Source organism: Chrysemys picta, chromosome 3 (genome assembly GCF_011386835.1).
Source record: "Chrysemys picta bellii isolate R12L10 chromosome 3, ASM1138683v2, whole genome shotgun sequence".
In the NCBI taxonomy this organism is placed as follows: Eukaryota; Metazoa; Chordata; order Testudines; family Emydidae; genus Chrysemys; species Chrysemys picta.
In genome coordinates, this window is record NC_088793.1 from 18,621,488 (window position 1) to 18,643,178 (window position 21,691).

General features: G+C 42.0%; 1 protein-coding gene across 7 annotated transcripts in view; it reads right to left on the bottom strand.

Moving 5' to 3' along the window:
• Nucleotides 1-839: 839 nt before the first annotated feature.
• Nucleotides 840-21,691, bottom strand: part of ADGRF5 (adhesion G protein-coupled receptor F5) — an 81,132-nt gene continuing 60,280 nt past the window's right edge. For all 7 annotated transcript variants that reach the window (XM_008163084.4, XM_024101053.3, XM_042848664.2 and 4 more), the window contains 5 exons: nt 19,425-20,813; nt 14,317-14,358; nt 14,158-14,217; nt 10,877-10,961; nt 840-5,220 (listed from right to left, as the gene is read on the bottom strand). In XM_008163084.4, coding sequence (XP_008161306.2) covers nt 5,141-5,220; nt 10,877-10,961; nt 14,158-14,217; nt 14,317-14,358; nt 19,425-20,813 — 1,656 coding nt within the window. In that variant the 3' untranslated portion in view covers nt 840-5,140. The remainder of the gene's footprint in view (nt 5,221-10,876; nt 10,962-14,157; nt 14,218-14,316; nt 14,359-19,424; nt 20,814-21,691) is intronic.

Sequence of the window (21,691 nt, forward strand, 5' to 3'; positions counted from 1 at the left end):
TGTAGTATTTTTGATAAGTAGCCAGTGCCCCATAAGTTATGTTTGATACTCACCTGCTTGAATGCCAGGAGTTAAATCACAGGAGGCTGTTGAGGGAGAAGCTCACTGAAAATGAAACAATGACACAGATGGGAGTCCTGGAGGAAACAACGGAAGAGCAGTTTATTGGGGACTAGCCCCCATCCGGCTCCATCCAGACTAGAGTGGTTTGTGCTGTCCAAGGCTGAGTCTGGGATCAAAGGATCTACAAAATGTTGGCCTTGGGGAGGAGGAGAGGAAGGTGAGGTATCAGTAAATGAAAGCTGACACCTCCCTTGAAACACGGGGAGCATGTTGTGAGCAAGAGTGGCTGGCTCTCCCAACTCAGAGATGGGAATAAACTGGACCTCCCTGAGCTGTGGCTAGAGAGAGGCTAAGCAGAGGAAAGGAAGTCTGTGTCTAAGCCTTTTCTTGTATTGACCCAGTTTCTTAAATGCTTTGTACCTTTGAGGAATGAATAAATAATGCTTTGTTTTGATTATGCTGTTTTGGTGTCACTGCAAATGGATGTTGTTGTGGGCTCCTGAAGGGAAACTCTTACAGGGGCCAAAACTGAGTTGGGCCTGGTTCATTAACAGGGTTGGGAACCAGAGGGGCTGCAGCCCAGAGATCCAGTCCGAGAGTGATTGGAACATGTGGTTCTACCCAGAGAGAAATACAGGGAGTCAGGTCTGTCATCTATGGGGCACACTCAAGAGGAACTAAAAGGGGTCTAAGGCACAGTTCACCTAGTAGCCCTGACAGTTGCCATCTTTAAATAACACCCATCTTTCCTTGAGTTACAAACATGGGACCAGTGCTTTCCTGACAATAGTTTACATTTTATTTTATGATGCTGAATGTTACAGGACAACACACGCCAGTCTCCTTTGAGCTCTATGCAAGCAGATTTTATTAACAATTAACATTGTAAGATATAGATGTGTACAGTAAGCATGAGTGCTTTCTCGTTCTTTCATACTTTTGAGATATAAACTATATACTGTAACTCCTTGCTTAAATGTGTAGTTATGTTCCTGAAAAATGCTACTTTAAGTGAAATGATGTTAAGCGAATCCAATTTCCCCATAAGAATTAATGTAAATAGGGGGGGTTAGGTTCCAGGGAAATTTTTTTTGCCAGACAAAAGACTATATTATGTATGTGTATACACACATATACACAGTATACGTTTTAAACAATTTAATACTGTACACAGCAATGATGATTGTGAAGCTTGGTTGAGGTGGTGAAGTCAGAAGGTGGGATATTTCCCAGGGAATGCCTTATTGCTAAATGATGAACTAGCACTTAAGGGCTAACATGTTGTTAATGTCGCTTCACACTCTACAAGGCAGCACGAATGGAGGGAGGGGAGACACATGGCAGAGAGAGACAGAGACACCCCCCCGCGTGTGAGAGAGAGAGACATGCATTGCCCCTTTAAGTATGCTGACCCCACTCTAAGTGCATTGCCTTTTTAAGTAGATTAGCAAATTGAGACAGCAGCTGCTGCCAGCAAGCTCCCTCAGTCCTGAGCCCTGTAGTGTGCCCCCTCCCTGTGGAGATAAGGTACAGGAGATGGGGGTACAGGAGCCGGGGAGAAGGAGACACCCTGACATTAGCACCCCTCTTCACCACCCCTCTGCACAGCAAGCAGGAGAATCCTGGGAGCAGCTCCAAGGCAGAGGGCTGGAGCAGCACACGAGGGGGCGGGGAGGGACAGCTGAACTGCCAGCAATTGCTAGCCTGCTGGGTGGCTGCCATACAGGGAACTTAGGGGAGCAGGGAGCTGATAGGGGGCTGCCGGTCCACCCTGGTTCCAAGCCCCCACCATCTAGCTCCAACTGGCTTCTCTTCCTGCAAGCAGTGGACAAAGCAGGCAGCTGCCAAACAACATTAGAAGGGAGCATTGCGCAACTTTAAACGAGCATGTTCCCTAATTGATCAGCAACTAACAACGAAACAACGTTAACCGGGACGACTTTAAGTGAGGAGTTACTGTATTAGGGAGAAAATCATAGTACAAAAATAAAGTGCTCTCATTTGTAAAGTACTATAGACAGTATCCTACAAGTGGAAGACATTAACAATTACTTCTTTTAAAAAGGAAGGGTTGTAAAATAACACTGAAAGAAACTGCGCAGGAATTACCAGCATTTGCCCCAAAGAAAAATCTTTTAAGCAGTGGAATGGGCGGTGGTTAAGGGAATTCCCCCTAGATTTTGAATAGACTTTATTGTACATTTTTGAATTCTGAATCCCCATCTAGGGAAAGAAAGCTGGACTATCCAGACAGATGTTAGATAATGTTGTTTAAATAACAACCCGTTAGCTTATGTCAGTCCTTAAGAGACTATGTGACTGTTAAACATGGGTTTTATTTTTCTTGACAAACTTACCTTTCTAAAATGCAGCTATTGCATAAATGTATCTTCCTTGGGGGCAATGTAACAAGCCTACTCTAAGCTTAGATGGCTAGTACATGACAGTGTCATGAAGAAATCATGGCACAACAGTTTTCATAGTTCACAGAAATGAAATGTGAATTTTACAGTGTATAAACTCCAGAATTGTTGAGCAATTACTAATTCTGCAGGTCAATTCTATGTAGGGAAATGTCAGCAATCACGGTTATAAGGCTGACATTTGTCGTATGTGATGTAGCGCCTTTCATACTGGAGGATCTCAAAGCATTTTACAGATGATAGGCTAAGTTTGCACTTTAGGCATACGCAGGTACCACTGGGGAACACGCTGTCAAAGGATTCCTCTTTGATTTCCAATTCCCTCCTTTGCCACCCTCCCATGTGCTGGCTCTGCTACTGTGGCCAGCAAGTTGGAGCGGCAGAACCAAGGCTCTGAGCATTCGAGGCCACCTGCTCCAGAAAAGGAGGGAGAGAGTAATACTGCTTGCTCTTATGCATTTGGACCCAGAGTCCAAGCAGCCCCTGCGCGGGCCAAAGGGAGTTCTCACAACCCCTTTCTCCCCTTGCACAGCCATGTAGTGCAAATCAGAATCGTTCCCTCCACTCCAGCTTCCCAAAGGTCCTAGACCATTAATCGGTGAAAAAGCATTTTGATCCCATGCTTAACCAGGCACAGGCAGCTGCTCTCGCACACTCAGACGGATGAGGGCATCGGGATCTGCTATAGAGTCCCATTCCCAGAGGACAGAAAATCCATATTGCACAATCCACCTTGCAGTGATGCTGCAGGGGAACTGGCGAGGGGCACACCTAGAGGTGGATGTGGTTAGTGACAGCAGTTCAATGTCAAAAATTTAGCACAACCGGGCAGGGTTGATGCTTTCACCTGGGCCACGGCCTGGCACTGCTCTTGCACAGGGGGAGGGCTCAGCTGCTTGTCTGAGGCAGCTTTAGGGAACTTAGGCAGGGCTGAGAATCTTGACTGCAGTCTTAGCCCACATCCCTGTGCTGGGGATGTGCTTGTTACATATTCCCCATTAGGTCCCTTTTCAGCAAAGCACTTAAGCATGCATTTCAATCTGTCCCTGCTCAGCAAAGCCCTGAAACACATGGATGTCAATGAGACTGAAGAAAGCACCTGAAATGAAGCACATGCTTTGTGAAGTAGGGTCTTTGTCCCCATTATGAGGCCAGAATAATTTGGCAGTGCTCTCATTAATGCAGGATCCATTTCCTGTCAGCCATTGAAGCTACAACCCATTTACAATACTTCGCACCTATTCTAAGCTCTGAGAATAAGGAGGTCATTTCAAAGAAGAACTTTCACACTGGAGGAGACTTTAAAGCAAAAATAAATTGCTGTCAGTATAAAGAATTTGCTTGACCAATACTTCTCTATTTCCCTTCTGCTACCATCCTACACCCTTGTGTAACAGTGACATCTCTCTCCCCACAACACCGGTTTCATCCTACCGTGCAGTCACAGGACCAAATTCGCCACATGCACACGTGGGCCTAATTCCACTGAGGCCAAATGGAGTTGCACCCACTGATAATGGTAGTGAATCTGGCCCCTAATCCAGAACTGGGTGAACTTGTGAAATACTTTATGGCAAATTTTGCATGAAGAGTTCCTTTTATTGCAAACAATGTTGTCTCTGGCCATGAGTGTTTTGCAGGCGCCTCTCGTAATCCTGGCTTAAGACATCAAAATCTGCAGCCATGGAAACAATTGTGAAGCTACAAATTCAGCACTGTAATAATAATTTACACACCTTTCATCCTGCCTGGCACTCAAAGTGTTTTATGGTAGTACTGATCCTGCAAGCCCTCTGAGTTTGGGCCTACCATCGTTGTCAATGGAAGATCACTGAGCGCTTACATGATGGGACCTTATATACATACACCACAGGAATGCAGCCACCTGTGGGATGGAGTGCAGCAACCAACCATCTCCTAACACATTACATACCCATGAGGAAAGGGGAATTTTAGCTAGGGATATAAGGTAAGCCATCATGTTCTTACAAAAGTCCCATAGAGGGCCTTCAGTGTTAAACCAGAGCAAGGAACACTTAGGTTTTAAGTCATATCTCTGACAGACCTCCCTGTAGTAATCATCAGGGTACTCCAGGTCTTAGAAGGTCAGCACTCTGAGCTAACCCATCTGGGGTTTGAATCTGTCATTCCAGGAAGTCTAGATAGCTCAAGCAAGAAATTTAGACTACTAAACCATCTCCCCCTACAGGAGCAAGTAGGAGGGAGAGGATGGGCTTGGATGCCCTTGTGTATATATGCATGCATTTGGCATCATTCAGAAAATTGGAAAAGTGAAATTATTAAGACTACGTGAAGTCTATTGTCATGTAGTGTCATGGCTCAATCCTGTGCCGTGCTGAGCACCTCCACGTTGATGCTGACTGCCTTCAACTGTCACTGAGATCAAGGGGAGCCTATGTGGAATATTTTTACATTTCTTTTAGCATTAGTGGTCTCTAACATTCCACATCATGAAACTTCCATACAGGTTAAGTAGAAGGGATGCTTGTTAAAGAACACGCCAAGGCACAGTGCAGTCTGGGTGATGTCCACTTCTCTCTGATTCATAGAGTATTTTTTTCATTCTTTTGACGTATGGTTCGCAAAAAGACCTGGGTCTCTTCACACATTCTTGGTTCAACATTTGCAACACATCAGTGAAACCCAGAATATGTGTTGGAAGTGTGCTCACTAAACGAACCTGTTGTTTCTGTGGAAGAGATTTTGTATTTTCCTGAAAAGAAAAAAAGCATGTTTTGGGTTGAAGACACAATAGCACTGCACTGGTTGTATGTTACACAGACCCATCTATCCATAACAAGGATTCAGTCTGGACTGTGGCTACATCACAGACCACAAAAACAACATGACTTGTGATTTGTATCAGATGCTAACACAGATAGATTACGCTGACTTGCATTACTTAGATTGTTTGAAAGGGACACCTGAATTCCATTATGGAGTTCCAGATGCTGATGTAAATTCTGCTCTCCGTTACGCCTCTGCAAGCCGACTGAGGCCTGGATTCTAAAGTGGGTGCCCAACGATAAACTCGTACATTCATATTCAGGTAGGTTTAGATGATCTAATTGTCCTGTCTGGCCTTAAAATATATGAATACTTAGGTAGCTAAAGAAGTGACTCGATTTTCAAAGTGCTGAGCACCCAGCAGTTCCCATAGAAAGTAATCAGGCTACTTATTGAGGTGCCTGAATACGAATGTGGGAGTGTAACTTTAAACACCCATTTGGAAAAATCGTGGCCTGGCTTTTTAAAAATATAGGAGAAATTCTGTTTGGTTATACTGATGCAATCTTTTTGGCTTCAGTAGGTTCTGGCCCTAGATTTTGCCCCAATATGTGGTTAAAAAGACACTTTTAAAACATAATTGTTTGCTATCTATTAAGATCCCTCATTTGCTGCTTTCAGCCCAAACCTTTCTTCATCTCTTCTGAGCTATAGTTGGGTTAAAAAGATCACACCTATAGGGACCAAGTTATTCTGAGTTTCAAACAATACCTCCCTAAGTATCAATTAATAAGTAGCCTTAGTAAAACAGCTACCCTATTCCAAGAGGTGCTGCTTTCAAGCAACAGCTCAGATCTCCTCAGTCCTAGGTGGTGCAGTGTAGCTCGAACTATACTGATTGCACCATGTCATGAACATAAGGATGGCCATGCTGGGTCAGACCAATGGCCCATCTAGCCCAGTCTCATTGATTCTGTATCATCTACAAACTTTGCCACCTCAGTATTTACCCCTTTTTCCAGATCATTTATGAATATGTTGAACAGCACTGGTCCCAGTACAGATCTTTGGGGGGCCCTGCTATTTACCTATCTCCACTGTGAAAACTAACCATTTATTCCTACTCTTTGTTTCCTGTCTTTTAATCAGTTACTGATCCATGAGAGGACCTTCCCTCTTATCCCATGACTGCTTACTTTGCTTAAGAGTCTTCGAGAAACCCTTTGACAAGGTCCCTCACCAAAGTCCAAGTACACTCTGTCCACTGGATCACCCTTGTCCACATGTTTGTTGACCCACGAAAGAATTGTAATAGATTGGTGAGGCATGACTTCTCTTTACAAAAGCGGTGTTGACTTTTCCCCAACATATCATATTCATCTATATGTCTGATAATTCTGTTCTTAACTATAGTTTCAATCCATTTGCCTGATACTGAATTTAGGCTTACTGGCATGTAATTGCCAGGATCGCCTCTAGAGCCTTTTTTAAAAATTCAGCGTCACATTAGCCATCCACCATCATCTGTTGCAGAGGCTGATTTAAGCAATAGGTTACATACCAAAATTAGTAGTTCTGCAATTTCAGATTAGAGTTCCTTCAGAACTCTTGGGTGAATACCATCTAGTCCTGGTGAATTATTACTCTATAATTTATCAGTTTGTTCTTGTATTGACTCCTCAATCTGGGACAGTTCCTCAGATTTGTCACCTAAAAAGAATGGTTCAGGTGTGGGAATCTCCCTCACATCCTCTGCAGTGAAGACCAATGCAAAGAATTCTTTTAGCTTCTCTGAAATGGCCTTATCTTCCTTCAGTGCTCCTTTAGCACCTCAATTATCCAGTGGCTCCACTGACCATTTGGCAGGCTTCCTGTTCTGATGTACTTAAAAAAAAATTTTGTGGCTAGTTTTCGTGTCTTTTGCTTGTTGCTCTTCAAATTGTTTTTTGGTCTGCCTAATTATATTTTTACACTTGACTATGCTCCTTTCTAGTTTCTTCAGTACAGGGCAGGCGCAACCCATTAGGCGACCTAGGCGGTCGCCTAGGGCGCTACAATTTGGGGGGCGGCGACCGCGGTGGTATTTCGGCAGCGGGACCTTCCGCCGCCTCTGTGGGGAGCGGCTTTTCGGAGCAGGACCTTCCATCGCCTAGGGCGGCAGAAAAGCTGGCAGTGCTCCTACTTCAGTAGGGTTTGACTTCCAACTTTTTTAAAGGATGTCTTTTTGTCTTTAGCCACCTCATTTACTCTATTGTTTTACCCATGGTTACATTTTTTGATACTCTTACTGTTTTTTTTATTTGTGGTACACATTTAATTTGAGTCTCTATTATGGTGTTTTTTAAAAGTTTCCATGCAGCTTGCAGATATTTCACTCTTGGAACTGTTCCTTTTAATATCTGTTTAACTAACCTCTTCATTTTTGTGTAATTCCCCTTTTTGAAGTAAGATGCTACTGTGGTGGTTTTCTTTGGTACTTCCCCCCATAAGGAGGTTAATTTTAATTACAATGCTATTACCAAACAGTTCAGTTATATTCACCTCTTGGATCAGATACTGTGAATCACGTAGGACTAAATCAAGAATTGCCTCTCCCCTTGTGAGGTCCTGGACTAGCTGCTTGAAGAAGCAGTCATTAACAATGTCTAGAAATTTTATCTCTGTATCCCATCCTGAGGTAACACACACAGTGTGACGTTATCTGATTACAATATGACCATATAGATCATTGTACAAGATTTGCTGCAAATATATAACAGTGGTTGCAACAAAGTTTGTCAAGTGAGGTGTCTGTGAAAAGGTTATGATTTACTGGTTATGATTATGCTCTCTGGATGCATGTATCATTTTTGTATGTGAAGTTACAGGATTGGCTCTATACTTGGATTTCAAATATTTGCTCCTGGGGTAATGCCCATGAAGTAATTAGCCAGTACATCTTGGAGGAACTATTCAAATTGAATAGCCCATCGGAAAAAAACATTTAACTGACAATGAACCATGGGAGATGCCTATCTACACTTAATGAAATTTCCTGCTGTGACTAGGCAAAATGCATGGACATGTGACTTGTCCATGTGACTTCAAACTCCATCTTGTTGTTGTAATTTTCCACAGTAAGAACAATGGGATGCTCTCCACAGGGCAAAAGCTATGAAAGCCCTGGAAACACCTCCATTTTGTCTTCAATCCTGCTTCTTACCTCTGGAGGAATTTTGCTACAAACTGAAGCTCTGAACAATGGACTGAATGACCCATCCAAGCTGTGGATGTATTCCAGAGACTTGACTTAAGCCAGCAGTTTATTCCATCACTGCTACAAGCTTAAACCAAGAATTTTGCCATTACTGTATGTAATTGATTCCTTTAACCAATGTTAACTCTCACCTTTCTTTCTTTTTATGAATAAACCTTTAGATTTTAGATACTAAATGATTGGCACCAGCGTGATTTTTGGGTAAAATCTAAGTTATATATCGACCTGGGTCTGTGGCTGGTCCTTTGGGATCAGAAGAACCTATTATTTGATGGGACTGGTTGTAAAGAACCACTCATCTCTGAATCCAGTGTTTTTGGTGGTGATACAAGAACTGGACTGCCTGAGGAAACTGCCTTTATGTTTTCTTGTTAGCCAGTGTTGTGAAACAGGAGTTTAATGTTGTTGCTGGCTTGGTATATCTTATAAAAGAATAACCATCAGTTTTGGGTTGTGTTTGCCCTATTTCTCAAGAGTTTGTCCTGAATTTGGCTCTCTCAGTTATGACCCACTTAGGCACCGTTACACACAGACAAATGGGAATAGTTGAAATCCTCAGTATTAGTGGGTTTTCTGTAGCCTCTCTAATCTCCCTGAGCATTTCACAATCACTATCACCATCCTGGTTAGGTGGTTGGTAGTACATTCTTACTGCTATACTCTTATTATTCAAGCATGGAATTTCTATCCATAGAGATTCTATGGTACTGTTTGGTTCATTTAAAATCTTTACTATGTGTGACTCTGTTTTTTCACCTATAGTGCCACTCCCCCACCAGTGCAACCTACTCTGTCATTCCTAAATATTTTGTACCTTGGTATTACCATGTCCCATTGATTATCATCATTCCACCAAGTTTCTGTGATGCCTGTTATATCAATATCCTCATTTAATACCAGGCACTCAAGTTCACCCATCTTAGTATTTAGACTTCTTGCATATGTACACAAACACTTATAAAGTTTATCAGTAGTTAGTTGTTGGCCTTCATGTGATGTAATTGAATGAGACTCTCTCTCATTTGACTGTTTCTCTTCAATTTCTATCTGTATTTTATTAACTTCTATCCTCTCCTTTTATCTAGGTTATAGAGGGGGGAGGGATAGCTCAGTGGTTTGAGCATTGTCCTGCTAAACACAGGGTTTTGAGTTCAATCCTTGAGGGGGCCATTTAGGGCAAAAATCAGTACTTGGTCCTGCTAGTGAAGGCAGGGGGCTGGACTCAATGACCTTTCAGGGTCCCCTCCAGCTCTATGAGATAGGTATATCTCCATATATTTATTTTTTATTTTATTTTTAATAGAGCACCCTTTTAATAAATCCTTCCCTAAGGGATGTGTCTGTCTGAACCGTGTGCTTCTCCGCACCTGTTGGCTTTCCCTAAGGCCTTACTTTAAAAACTTCTCTATGACCTTTTCAATTTTACATGCCAGCAATTGGTTTAGGTGGACCCATCATTCCTCTATAGGCTCCTCCTTTCCCAAAAGGTTCTCCAGTTCCTAATAAACCTAAATTCCTCCACTGAACAATTGAGACCCTGCCGTTCTGCCTGTCTAAGTGGCCTTATGCATAGAACTGGAAGCATTTCAGAGAATGTTTCCATGGAGGACCTGGACTTTAATCTCTTACCTAGCAGCCTAAATTTGGTCCCTGTGACCTCTCTCTTACTTTCCCTATGTCATTTGTACCTACCTGTACCACAACCACTGGCTCCTCCCCAGCACTGCACATAAGTCTGTCTCTATGTGTTGAGAGGTCCGCAACCTTCACACCTCGCAGGCAATTCACCATGAGGTTCTCCCAGTCATCACAAACCCAACTACCTATATTTCTAAAATCAAATCCCCCATTACTATTGCCTGTCTCTTCCTAATAACAGAGGTCCCCTCCCCGGGAGGGGTATCCTCAGTGTGAGAAGATACCATGGCATCATCTGGAAGGATGGTCCCAACTACAGGATCATTTCTCTCTGCTCCAGCTTGATGTTCTCCTTCCACAAAACTTTCATTCTCCTCAACAACACAGAGACTGTCAGACTGGATGTGGGACTGTTCTACTGTGTCCCAGAAAGTCTCCTCTATGTACTTCTCTGTCTCCTTAACTTCTCGAGTTCAGTCACTCTGGTCTCAAGAGCCCATACTTGGTCTCTGAGGGCCATGAACTGCTTGAGATGACTGAGTTTTTTAGACAAACCTAATCTAATGAATTTTTAAACAAACCTTAATAGGCCAGCTTTAGCTCCCAGTTATACCGCTGTAAATCCAGTCATTCCACTGCCTTCAGCTACTGGAAAATGGAACTACCATTTTAGATAGAGAGACACTATTTGAAAGGACACAAAAATCCTGTCTGTTGTCCTTGTTATCACGTAGCGATTGTCACATACCTGCTTTGCCAAATAAGTTGTTTAGTGCTCCTGAGAATGGAGAGCTCATGGAGAACGCGGGGGCAGAATCACCCAGGGACGTTAACTGTAAGATGGAAACTGGTTTTAGTTAAAAGTCAGGATCATTTTCTGCTACATTTTAAAAGAGATTGTATGAATAGAATGCTGTTCAGTGGAGCACACAGGAGGCATACAAATGGGGTGTGGGACAGGCTAGATAAAGGGGCCTTTTAAACCAGTGTTTCTCAACCAGGGGTACACGTATCCCTCTGGGTACACAGAGGTCTTCCAGGGGTTACATCAACTCATCTAGATACTTGCCTAGTTTTACAACAGGCTACATAAAAAGCACTAGCGAAGTCAGTACAAACTAAAATTTTGTACAGACACTGACTTGTTCATACTGCTCTATATGCCATACGCTGAAATGTAAGTATTTATATTCCAATCAATTTATTTTATAGCGATATGGTAAAATGAGAAAGTCAGCAATTTGCCATTAACAGTGTGTGCTGTGACACTTTTGTAGTTTTATGTTTGATTTTGTAAGCAAGTCGTTTTTAAGTGAGGTGAAGCTTGGGGGGAACGCAAGACAAATCAGACTCCTGAAATGGGTATAGCAGTCTGGAAAAGTTGAGAACCACTGCTTTAAAGCAATCTATTGCAGAGGGAATAATGATGCTATTGGGGCATCCAGTAGCATTCAACCTATCAGCACAAATTAGAGCCTTCACTTCTCTCTGTGTTTGCTTTCTTGTGGCTTGCTCTGTTTGGACTGGATTGTGGTTTTAGTCTGAATTGTTTGCACGTGTGCTGTGACTCTATTATTTGTCTGGCATATTCTCCAGCCAGGAATATGTACATTTATGGTAATGATCGTGGACAAGAGAGAAGCAGACAGATTAAACTTAAAATAAAGTACAAGACACAGCCACAAACAGCCTCTGCCTAAATGGCGCATATGATATATGGGGTTAGACTACAAGACCTTTCACTCCAGACAGCACAGGACTTCTGCCACTTGAGCTCAAGGAGAATTCCCATTAGCATGACCAGTAGCACTATGCCTGACATCCTCTTTAAGTCAGTCATCAACAGATGAGATTACTACAAGCATTTCAGCAAGTCTGATTCCAACCACCAGAGGGCAGGTGGAACATAAACTAAAACAATTCGTATTTTACAGAGGGGCAGGGAGAAAATGAGTTTATCTTGCTGGAGATGAAGGACATTTCCTTTATGGAAAAGTCTCAGAATTCTATAGGGCTGGAACCAACAGGTTTCTCCAGAGATAAAGAGGGGTTCAATAGAAACACTCTAAAAGCCTATAGAATTTAATGAGATCTCTGCAATAGATCGGTTTAAACTTTCTATAGCAGGGTCCTCATTCCCTATTAAATGTGATAGTGTTTTTATAAGGTTCGTCAGACTGAATCACTGTGGAAAAAAGGATGCAATTTAATAGCTCTGAAACACAAGTTCATAAGGTGATCAAGGAAGATTAACGTGAATTAATTATTTTTAAGAAGGATGGTCACACAGGGCCTGATCTGCTTTGCTTACTCTCTCCTTATTGGCAAAACTCCCATTGAAAGAGGCCAAAATCCTGAAGGGTGCAACTTCCACTGATGTTGCTGGGAGTTTGAGTTGGCCCAATGGGGGCTTTTCCCAAATCAGGAGTGTGTAATTTTAATTAGGCTACTCATTTCTGATTGGAGTGGAGCACTGGATGAGTTTCCGATCGAACACTATTACCCATTCATAACAACCACCCAACCAGTGGCTGCAGATTAGCAGGTACCAGATGAACAATGACATAAAAAAAAAAAAAAAAAAAAAAAAGCTGTATGGTAATGTTCCCAGCCTGACAGGAGGCAGACACGCTCTTTACAAAGAGTCTGTAGTGAAGGTGTGTTGGTGAAGTCCTCCGTCAACCCACAGAATAAGTACAGAACAGGCAGGCACAGTGCAAGCTCTCCTGAACTGTCTGGACAAAGTGCCTTAAACTTTTATGTGGAGGTATCAGCTCTGGGACTGAAAGTGTATTTCATCCTGGGATTCTAATGTGCCTGCCAGCAAGGGTGCTAATTTGTATCAACTGCAGCAGTGGCTTCACGACAGCTATAACTCATTCGTCTGTGCATAAACTCCATTGTCTCTCATAGGCCCATATTTCTATGAATTTAACCATTTAAAAATGTCAGGGCCATAGGAATGGCCATACTGGATCAGACCTGTAGTCCATCTAGTCCAGTATCCAGATGCTACAGAGAGAGTTGGAGGAAACCCTGCAGTAGGAAATTCTGGGATAAATTTGTCTCCAGAGAAAGTCCCTCCTGACCTCCAATAGTCAAGGCATGTTTACATTGCATCTGGGAGCGACCCTCCCAGCCCAGGCACACAGACTCATGCTAGTGGGCAGGGGCGGCTCCAGGCACCAGCGCAGCAAGCGTGTGCTGGGGGCGGCCTGCCGGTCACTGTGAGGGCGGCATGGCTGCATTCGGCGGCATGCCTGAGGGAGGTCTGCTGGTCCCGCGGCTTCAGCAGCAATTCGGTGGTGGGGACGCTGAAGGCACAGCACCGGCGGACCTCCCGTAGGCATGCCGCCAAAACCGCCTGACAGCCGTGCTTGGGGCAACAAAATACATAGAGCCGCCCCTGCTGGTGAGCCCCTCTTAGCTGTGTAGACCTCACAGCTTGGGCTGGAGCAAAGGCTCTCAAGCTTGGAGGGGAGGAGGTTGGAAGGGGTGGGCATGAGAGCCTGAGCTCCAACCTGAGCTGCACTGTCAAAGCAACATCTACACAGCTATTTTTAGAGTGCTAATGTGAGCCCTGTTAACACGTGCCCTTCGAAGCTGTTATGCCCAGAAGCATGTGGATTTCTAGCCCTTCCTGCTTGTAGTCAGCGGGCACTTCCCCCCAGAATCAGGCACCCCATTTGTTTCTATGGTCCTGTGTGTGTCAATAGGAGAGCTGGTTGAAATGTTTTGAATTTCAAAAAAATCAACCAAATTTCAAAGAAATTTTGAATATAATTTTTAAAAGTAAAAATATTGATTAAATTTTCATAACTCCACCTCCCCCATTTTTGACCAACTATAGGTCAAAATATTTTGAATTTTGAAAAGATTAAAAAAAAAACATTTCTCCCAACTCTTCTCTTTTTTGAGCAGTTCTAGTAAATAAGTACGAGTATAAAATATGTTTGACTAAAAATACATCTGACGCACTGCAGAGTATTAATAAAGTAACTATGAAATCCATTCTTAGAGAGGATTAACCTTTGTTTGCTGCGTACTCCATCTTCCAAGTGAATATTTGTTCAGCAAGGCTTCTACTACCTGTGGTTTGCAAACAAAGTAAATTAGTAAATCCATGCAGTCAATTCAAATACTAAGCATATCTTTGTATCAGGTGTAAGACATTAGTTGAATTCTTACCTTCTTGTCCCTGAGAGTTCCAAACACCAGAATGAATAATCCCTATAAAAATATGATATTTAAATATAAATATTTGTATTTGTCCACATTTAACCACATTAGAGCATTCCTCTCCCACCATTTGTCTGTCTTGACTATTTAAACGATAAGCTCTTCAGTGCAGGAACCGTTTCTTGCTATGTGTTTGTACAGAACCTAGCACAATGGGGTCCTGATCTTGTTTGAGGTTTCTAGGCATTGCTGTAATATAGATAGTAATAATAATTCAGCTCACAGATGTGACACAAACCAACACAGACAAGGAATTTCCAGGTTATGGATGTCATTGTGTCTTTAAATCATCCCATTTTTCCTGGGTACTGCATGAGAAGATGGCGACCAGTTAAATGCCCTGTTCTATAATGCAGTAGTGCTTATTCAATGTTTCCACAATATTGACTGCCATTCTTTCTCAGGCTGTTACTGTGTGGTTAACAAGTAATATGCAAAGTGACTAGGGATGTAACATTTTGAAGATGGGGGGAAAAACATTTTTTTCATTTTTTGTTTCAGAAAAGAAATGAAATTGTGAAAAACTGAAATATCTGCAGTAGTTACTGGCTGATCAAAACTAAACTTGATTAACTTCTGTAAGAATGAGAAATGTATTATACATAATTTAGTTAGCACATAAAAAGTACCGTTTCGTATACTTATGAAATAGATAAGTATAAATTCTATTGTTTTGATTCAGATAATAAGGACAAATACATCTAGCATTAGGGGTGAGCTGCAACTTTATGCTCAGGTACTTAAGTGCTTTTTTTTGCCTAGAGAAACATTTTGTTCATTTAAAATACTTATTAGTTATTATTAGAAAATATTTTGAAGGCCGGAAGGGCAGCAGTAATATTATTTTAAACATTACTCTACAAATTATTTCGCTGAAATATTTCATATAACAATTCCTTTTCAATTTCCCCCAAAATTGACAATTTTTCCATACCGGGCAAAAAAAAAAAAATGGAAAAACAAACAAACCCCAATATTTTTTCCAAATGTTTCCTTTTCCCCCCAGAGCCATACCTTAGTGACACAATAATTCTGATAGTTATTTTCAATTTTATAAGGCATTTCACCCAGGGAATCTGAGTGGTTTACACAAATGAATTATTATTTGTTAACAGAGCTGGGTGGAGAAAGGTAATTCCATTTTATGGAGAATTTGATATTTCAGAATTTGTTGGATGTTTTTCTCATCTGCAAAGAAACCAAAAATTTCAAAATTCTCAGTGAAAGGGAATATGGTCCCTGCTCTAGGACAGTCTGCCTGATGGAAAGCCGTGGAGCTATAGACCCTGAAAGCCCTGGGCAGAATGCAAAGCAGACGGAGGACTAGAACCCAGGAGGCCATACTCCCAGGTTACTTCATTAACGGTTAGAACTCATTCTGCAAGTAAAAATCTTAGCTCGTGATTGGCAGAAAACAGTCAGTCAGGTGGGTTGGTCCATTTCAGTTGTTTACTTCCCATTTATTAGTATTGCTCATCAATTTATTGTGTCTTTGATACCTTAGATCTGGACTGCCGTCCTACAATCCCTAATTATTTGGAAGCACTGGAGGAAACAGAATCTGATGGTAGCTCAGGATACATAATAAATGGGAATACATTCTTAACCATAGTGAATTTGCTCCCATACACAAAGTAAAGCTGTTTGTGTAATTTGGGGAAAGAATTGCCTCACAACTTATTGGCAAAGACCAATCAGTAAGAAACACAATCTATTTACTGACAAAGAGTCCTGTGGCACCTTACAGACTAACACGTATTGGAGCATAAGCTTTCATGGGTGAATACTCACTTCGTCAGATGCATGTAGTGGAAATTTCCCAGAGGCAGGTATAAATATGCAGGCAAGAATCACTCTAGAGATAACAAGGTTAGTTCAATCAGGGAGGATGAGGCCCTCTTCTAGCAGTTGCAAACTCATATAAATGATATGATCAATACAACTCCAACATTATTATATGTATTGATAGAGGTACCCATTACTGCAGAATCTGGCTGAGGTTTTTATATTTTAGATAATGAGCAGAGCGCACGCTCCCTCTCAAAACAAAAAAGAACAAAAACCAGGGGGCCATATTCTTGGATGTTGATGTTGTTTTAGTCTTGGATGTAAAAAGGAGTCTAAGGGTATGTCTACACCCAGCCGCTAATTCGGCGGCTGGCAATCGAAGTTCTGGGTTTGACTTATCGCGTCTTGTCTGGACGCGGTAAGTCGAACCAGGAAGTGCTCGCCGTCGACTGCGGTACTCCAGCTAGACGAGAGGAGTACCGCAGAGTCGACGGGGGAGCCTGCCTGCCGCGTGTGAACCGAGGTAAGTTCGAACTAAGGTACTTCGAACTTCAGCTACGTTATTCACGTAGCTGAAGTTGCGTACCTTAGTTCGATTTGGGGGTTTAGTGTAGACCAAGCCTAAATTAAGCTTTCCACAGTTGCCCATAAAGGAAATCTACAAGGAAGTTTTTTACAGCAGAAACTCCTCTTGAAATCTGGCCTCCATTCTTGTCAAAGAGACTGTCTTAACAGAAGTCTTACCCAATAACAATTTGCTTGCATATGGATGCCAAGATCTTACTTTGCATTTTTGATTATTTCAATCTAATTTTACCTCTCCCTAACATTTAATTGGGTTCCTTCCATCACTTACTAAGGGAATCAAGGCTGGGCCTTGGGTGAAATGAAAGAAGGACCAGCCTGCAGGAGCTGGTTTATGCTACTACTGGATAAAGGTTTTCAAAACTTGTCATCATTCACAGCACTTGCTGTAGCTATTCAATAGTTGGCTACATCTAACCAAAGGGAATGATCTAAGGTGAGAAAACGAACAGACACGTGTTCACACTTTCCTACCTGCAAACACTCTGAACCATTCTATGACTGGGCTCTAGACTTCAGGTTTTTTGTGCCCCGTAAACCTTGCTTTTGAGAGAAAGAAGTGTTGCAATTCATGGTACTAACACGGCTGGAAGCTATAAGAGCAGCTCTGATTAGGGGCATCTGAATGAGACATTTGAAGTAAAAACCTTCAGATGAGCAGCTGCCAATTTAAAACATACACCATATGCCTCCCACACACTCTTGTCAGCTTTTAAACACTCAATGTCTTTTTGCTTTACTTCAGATTACAAGTATTAAACGCTCCCTTATGATCTTCACAAGTAGGGTCTGACATACAATTAAGAGACTTGGATCAGCCTACCTAGGTTAACCTTCAGAAGCAGCACAAAGGAAGAAATGGACAGATTGCAAAAGGAAAAGTTTGGTTTTTACAGGTTTCAGAGTAGCTGCCGTGTTAGTCTGTATCCGCAAAAAGAACAGGAGTACTTGTGGCACCTTAGAGACTAACAAATTTATTAGAGCATAAGCTTTCGTGGACTACAGCCCACTTCTTCAGATGCATCCGAAGAAGTGGGCTGTAGTCCACGAAAGTTTATGCTCTAATAAATTTGTTAGTCTCTAAGGTGCCACAAGTACTCCTGTTCTTTTTTGGTTTTTACAGTTTCCTTCTGTAAAGAATTAATAACATGAAAGGCGTTGAAACCTATCACCATCCACTGCTGAATGACAAACAGCTGAAATCTTTATGAAGTAGACTAGAGCTAGGAAGGGTACTGATCACAATCTCAGAGAGCAGCTACCTAAATAGGATTTTAGTTTAAATGTAGCCCATTTGGAGTGCATATTGTTTAGTGAAATGAGATAATAAACCAACAGACTTCTTAATTAAGACCATCAATAATAGGACAGTAAGGCAGGCTACCTGCTTGCTTATTTTTCAATTACTTTAGTGCAATTCAATTGACACTAGAGAAAAGCTAATGGTTTCCCCCGCCCTCAAACACAGCTAAAAGACTGGAAAGAAGAGACTATCCATTCTGGGTAACTGTCTGGCTATGAACAGGAAGAAGCTATCCAGACTCTGTAATGCTTACACAGGCTAAAACATCCCAAAACCAACAGGCTATAATGTGTTATAGGATTAAGCGTCCCCTCCTTTTAATATGTATTTTTATGTATGCTTTTGGGAATGTATTTTATTTTTGTATGTGCTATGCTACTACAATTAGTGAAAAGCTGGTTTTCTTTTGTGTGTGTCACGTATTTGCTCTGGAGTATCAAAAAGTTCCAGTACAAGAACCAGTCAGTCAACCTCTGCTTCAGCTGCTCTAACAGCACCGAACAATACAATAGACTTGAACAGCCTCAGGCAGAATTACAAAGCTATGCATGACCATGGACTGAAGACAATGTGAACTATAGCACAATTAGAAAGCGTAATAAAGACATATGTTTTAGCAAGAAGCAAGTAAATCAAGAATGAAACACTAGGACAAGGGTAGTTCTCTTGCAAAATCTAAATGCCACAGAAATAGTTTTGTTTGGTTTTCTGGTTTCAGTGAAAGATTTACTTTTAATAAGATGCCCGTTGTGGACAATTTCTACTGTGGACAATTCAGTATTGTTTTAGTAGATGATAGCATGATTTTCAATAGGTAAAGCTAAATTTTAAGTATAAAATATAAAGAAAGCCAAGACAGCCATTCTAATTTAAAATTTCTACTAGTGATGCAATGGAGAAGTTTAAAAAAAAATTAACTGACAGTGCCACACACAGGATGTGAAGTGGCTTTGTGTCACTGCTGTTGTAAGGCCTTTTAGTAACTTACCTAAATAAAACTGAACTCTATTTAGAAGTAAATGTTCACACCTCAACTGCTAGAAGAGGGCCTCATCCTCCCTGATTGAACTAACCTTGTTATCTCTAGAGTGATTCTTGCCTGAATATTTATACCTGCCTCTGGGAAATTTCCACTACATTCATCTGATGAAGTGAGTATTCACCCACGAATGCTTATGCGCCAATACGTCTGTTAGTCTATAAGGTGCCACAGGACTCTTGGTTGCTTTTTACAGCTCCAGACTAACACGGCTACCCCTCTGATACAATCTATTTACTGTAACTTCAGGAGCGTGAATATCTTAGTCCTTCCTGTCTTCTTCTTCTATGAGTCTGTGTTAAGTGGTCATGGAAAATAAAGCAGTGCATAGATGATACTCACTTGGAAAGCATTGAGGAGAGTAAATAGTATATGGAATACTATTGAGCTGTCTTTGTTAAGGGTTGCGACTCCAAATCCCCAGGTAAGACCAAATAGCGGTGTCAGAGTGGCAACATTTTTGATGGCTTGAATCAGGGAGCTCCTCTCCTGCTTGCTTGGCTTCTCCCCAATGGCAGGCCTTAGTATTTTGACTAGGATTACAACGGCAATGATTGAATTCACAACCACAATGATCAGTGCGGGTATAACGAAGGCAAGAAGAGCTTTGCTTTTCTCCCAGTTGAGCCAGCAGGCATTTTCCCTTTTGTAAGTGTTATGCGGCTGAGTGACAGCTATGGTGATGACTGATATAATAAGAGGGCACCCATATCCCAAAGAGAATGCTACAGCTTTCTGGATGGTCTTGCTAGTGTCATGTAAAATGAAGACAAGGCGATAGAAGATCATGAGGCCCAGGGCAAGCATCCAGAAAAACATACTGAGGTAGAACAAGTGGATGAAAAAGGTGGCAGCTATGCAGACATTCCCAGTCACTTGCTCCTTTTTGTCTGGTAGGAAGGCAGCGACAATGAACCAGCTGTCTGCAATCAGAAGAGACACAGCTATGTTCAATATACAGACGTGACGCATGTAGGAGGTTCTGTTTTTGGTCACATATTTCCATACCAGGGATTCAATTAATATGCAGATCATCAAGCTCACTATGGAAATGCTCAGGCCGATGTAGGTAATGTAATCTAGTGACTGCAGTGCGGCTTTGGAGGACCCCTGGTCAAATGACATCAGAATTGAGAACGAAGTCAAGTGACTGCAGATGCAAATGATGTTGTCTCCTTCATCCTTCGGGTGACAACCGGTGTCATCCCATCCTCCTACAGCAGCAGAGAGAGAGTTGTTCCAAAAGACACACTGGGGTTCTTTCATGGACAAATTGCTTTTGGCAAATGTCATAGAGATCTGGAAGTCTGGAGGGAGCGTGCTGTTCGTTGTTGTCATCATCACCAAGCCGTTCACATCCTTAACTGTCTCCTTGGGGTTGGGCAGAATATAGCTGAGGTTTGAGAAAGCCACGGTGATGATGGTCGAGTTTTGTTTCAAGTTCTTAATTGTATCGCTATTAATTAGCACATTACCGCTGAGGTTTGCTGAATTGGAGAAAGTAAAGTTCTTATTATAGTCTGATGTGCTATTTTCTGTGATAACTATACCTTGCAGCTGAAGGTTGGTGTCGGTGATAGGAGGAATGGTATTATTAACTGGCCGGAGGGACCGGGAAAATCTCTCCACTGAATCCAGTAACAGAGAACTGTTCGCTGTTTCATTGTTCAGAGGTTTCCAGGCAAGTATTCTGGAACTGTTGATAATAACGTTCACTGTAGAGAGGAAATTCTGTAATAAAGACAAACATCTGGTATTAATGATGTTCTTTACGATCATTGCTACTATCAATAATAACATCTGAAATTTATCTTTTTAGCCTGGCCTCTCTCAAACAATCCCTCAGACCTTTCCCCCTGGATGTCCCGTCTCAAGTCAGGATCACTGAAAGCAGAGGTGCTCATCTTTCCTTCTAATACTGCTACACTTTTGCCTGGCTCCAGTCCTGGCTCCCAGGTTTGCATCCTCTGTGTTATCTCTGACTCCAGTCTCCCTTCTGCTCAAACATCCAGTCCACTTAGCTGGTGTAAATCAGCAAGTCTCTTGTTGAAACTTGCCATTTCTTCCAGCTAGATATATTACTAAAAATCAGCCCTGTCCTCTCTAATTCCACTTCCTGTCCATTCCTTGTTCATCTCTTGCAATTCACCTCTTTTTATTGCCAATTTGTTTCCCTTACGAACAACCCCTCCACATTTATCCTCCTCATTTTCCCCATAGCTGCTTCTAACCCATCATTCCTCAACACACACCTCTGCCATTCACACACACTCTTCACCTCAGCTGCCTCCCCCCGTTTCCATCATCTTGATTTCACTCATCCCCCAGATAACTCATAACCCCTCTATAAACACCATAATTTATTAAAGAAACAATCTCCCAAGGCCTTCCTTTATAAATCTAGGGGAACCATCTTGATTTGCATAACTGTGTGACCATACCACCGTAACCTCTGTACTCCTCCTTTTCTCCACTATCCCTACTGTTTATCAGACTCACTTGTGTATCATGTCTAAAATGAAGACCAGAAGCTCTGCGGCAGAGACTGTCTTCTATGTTCTGTAAAGTTCCTAGCACACTTCTAGATGCTGTACAGATAATAATCGTCC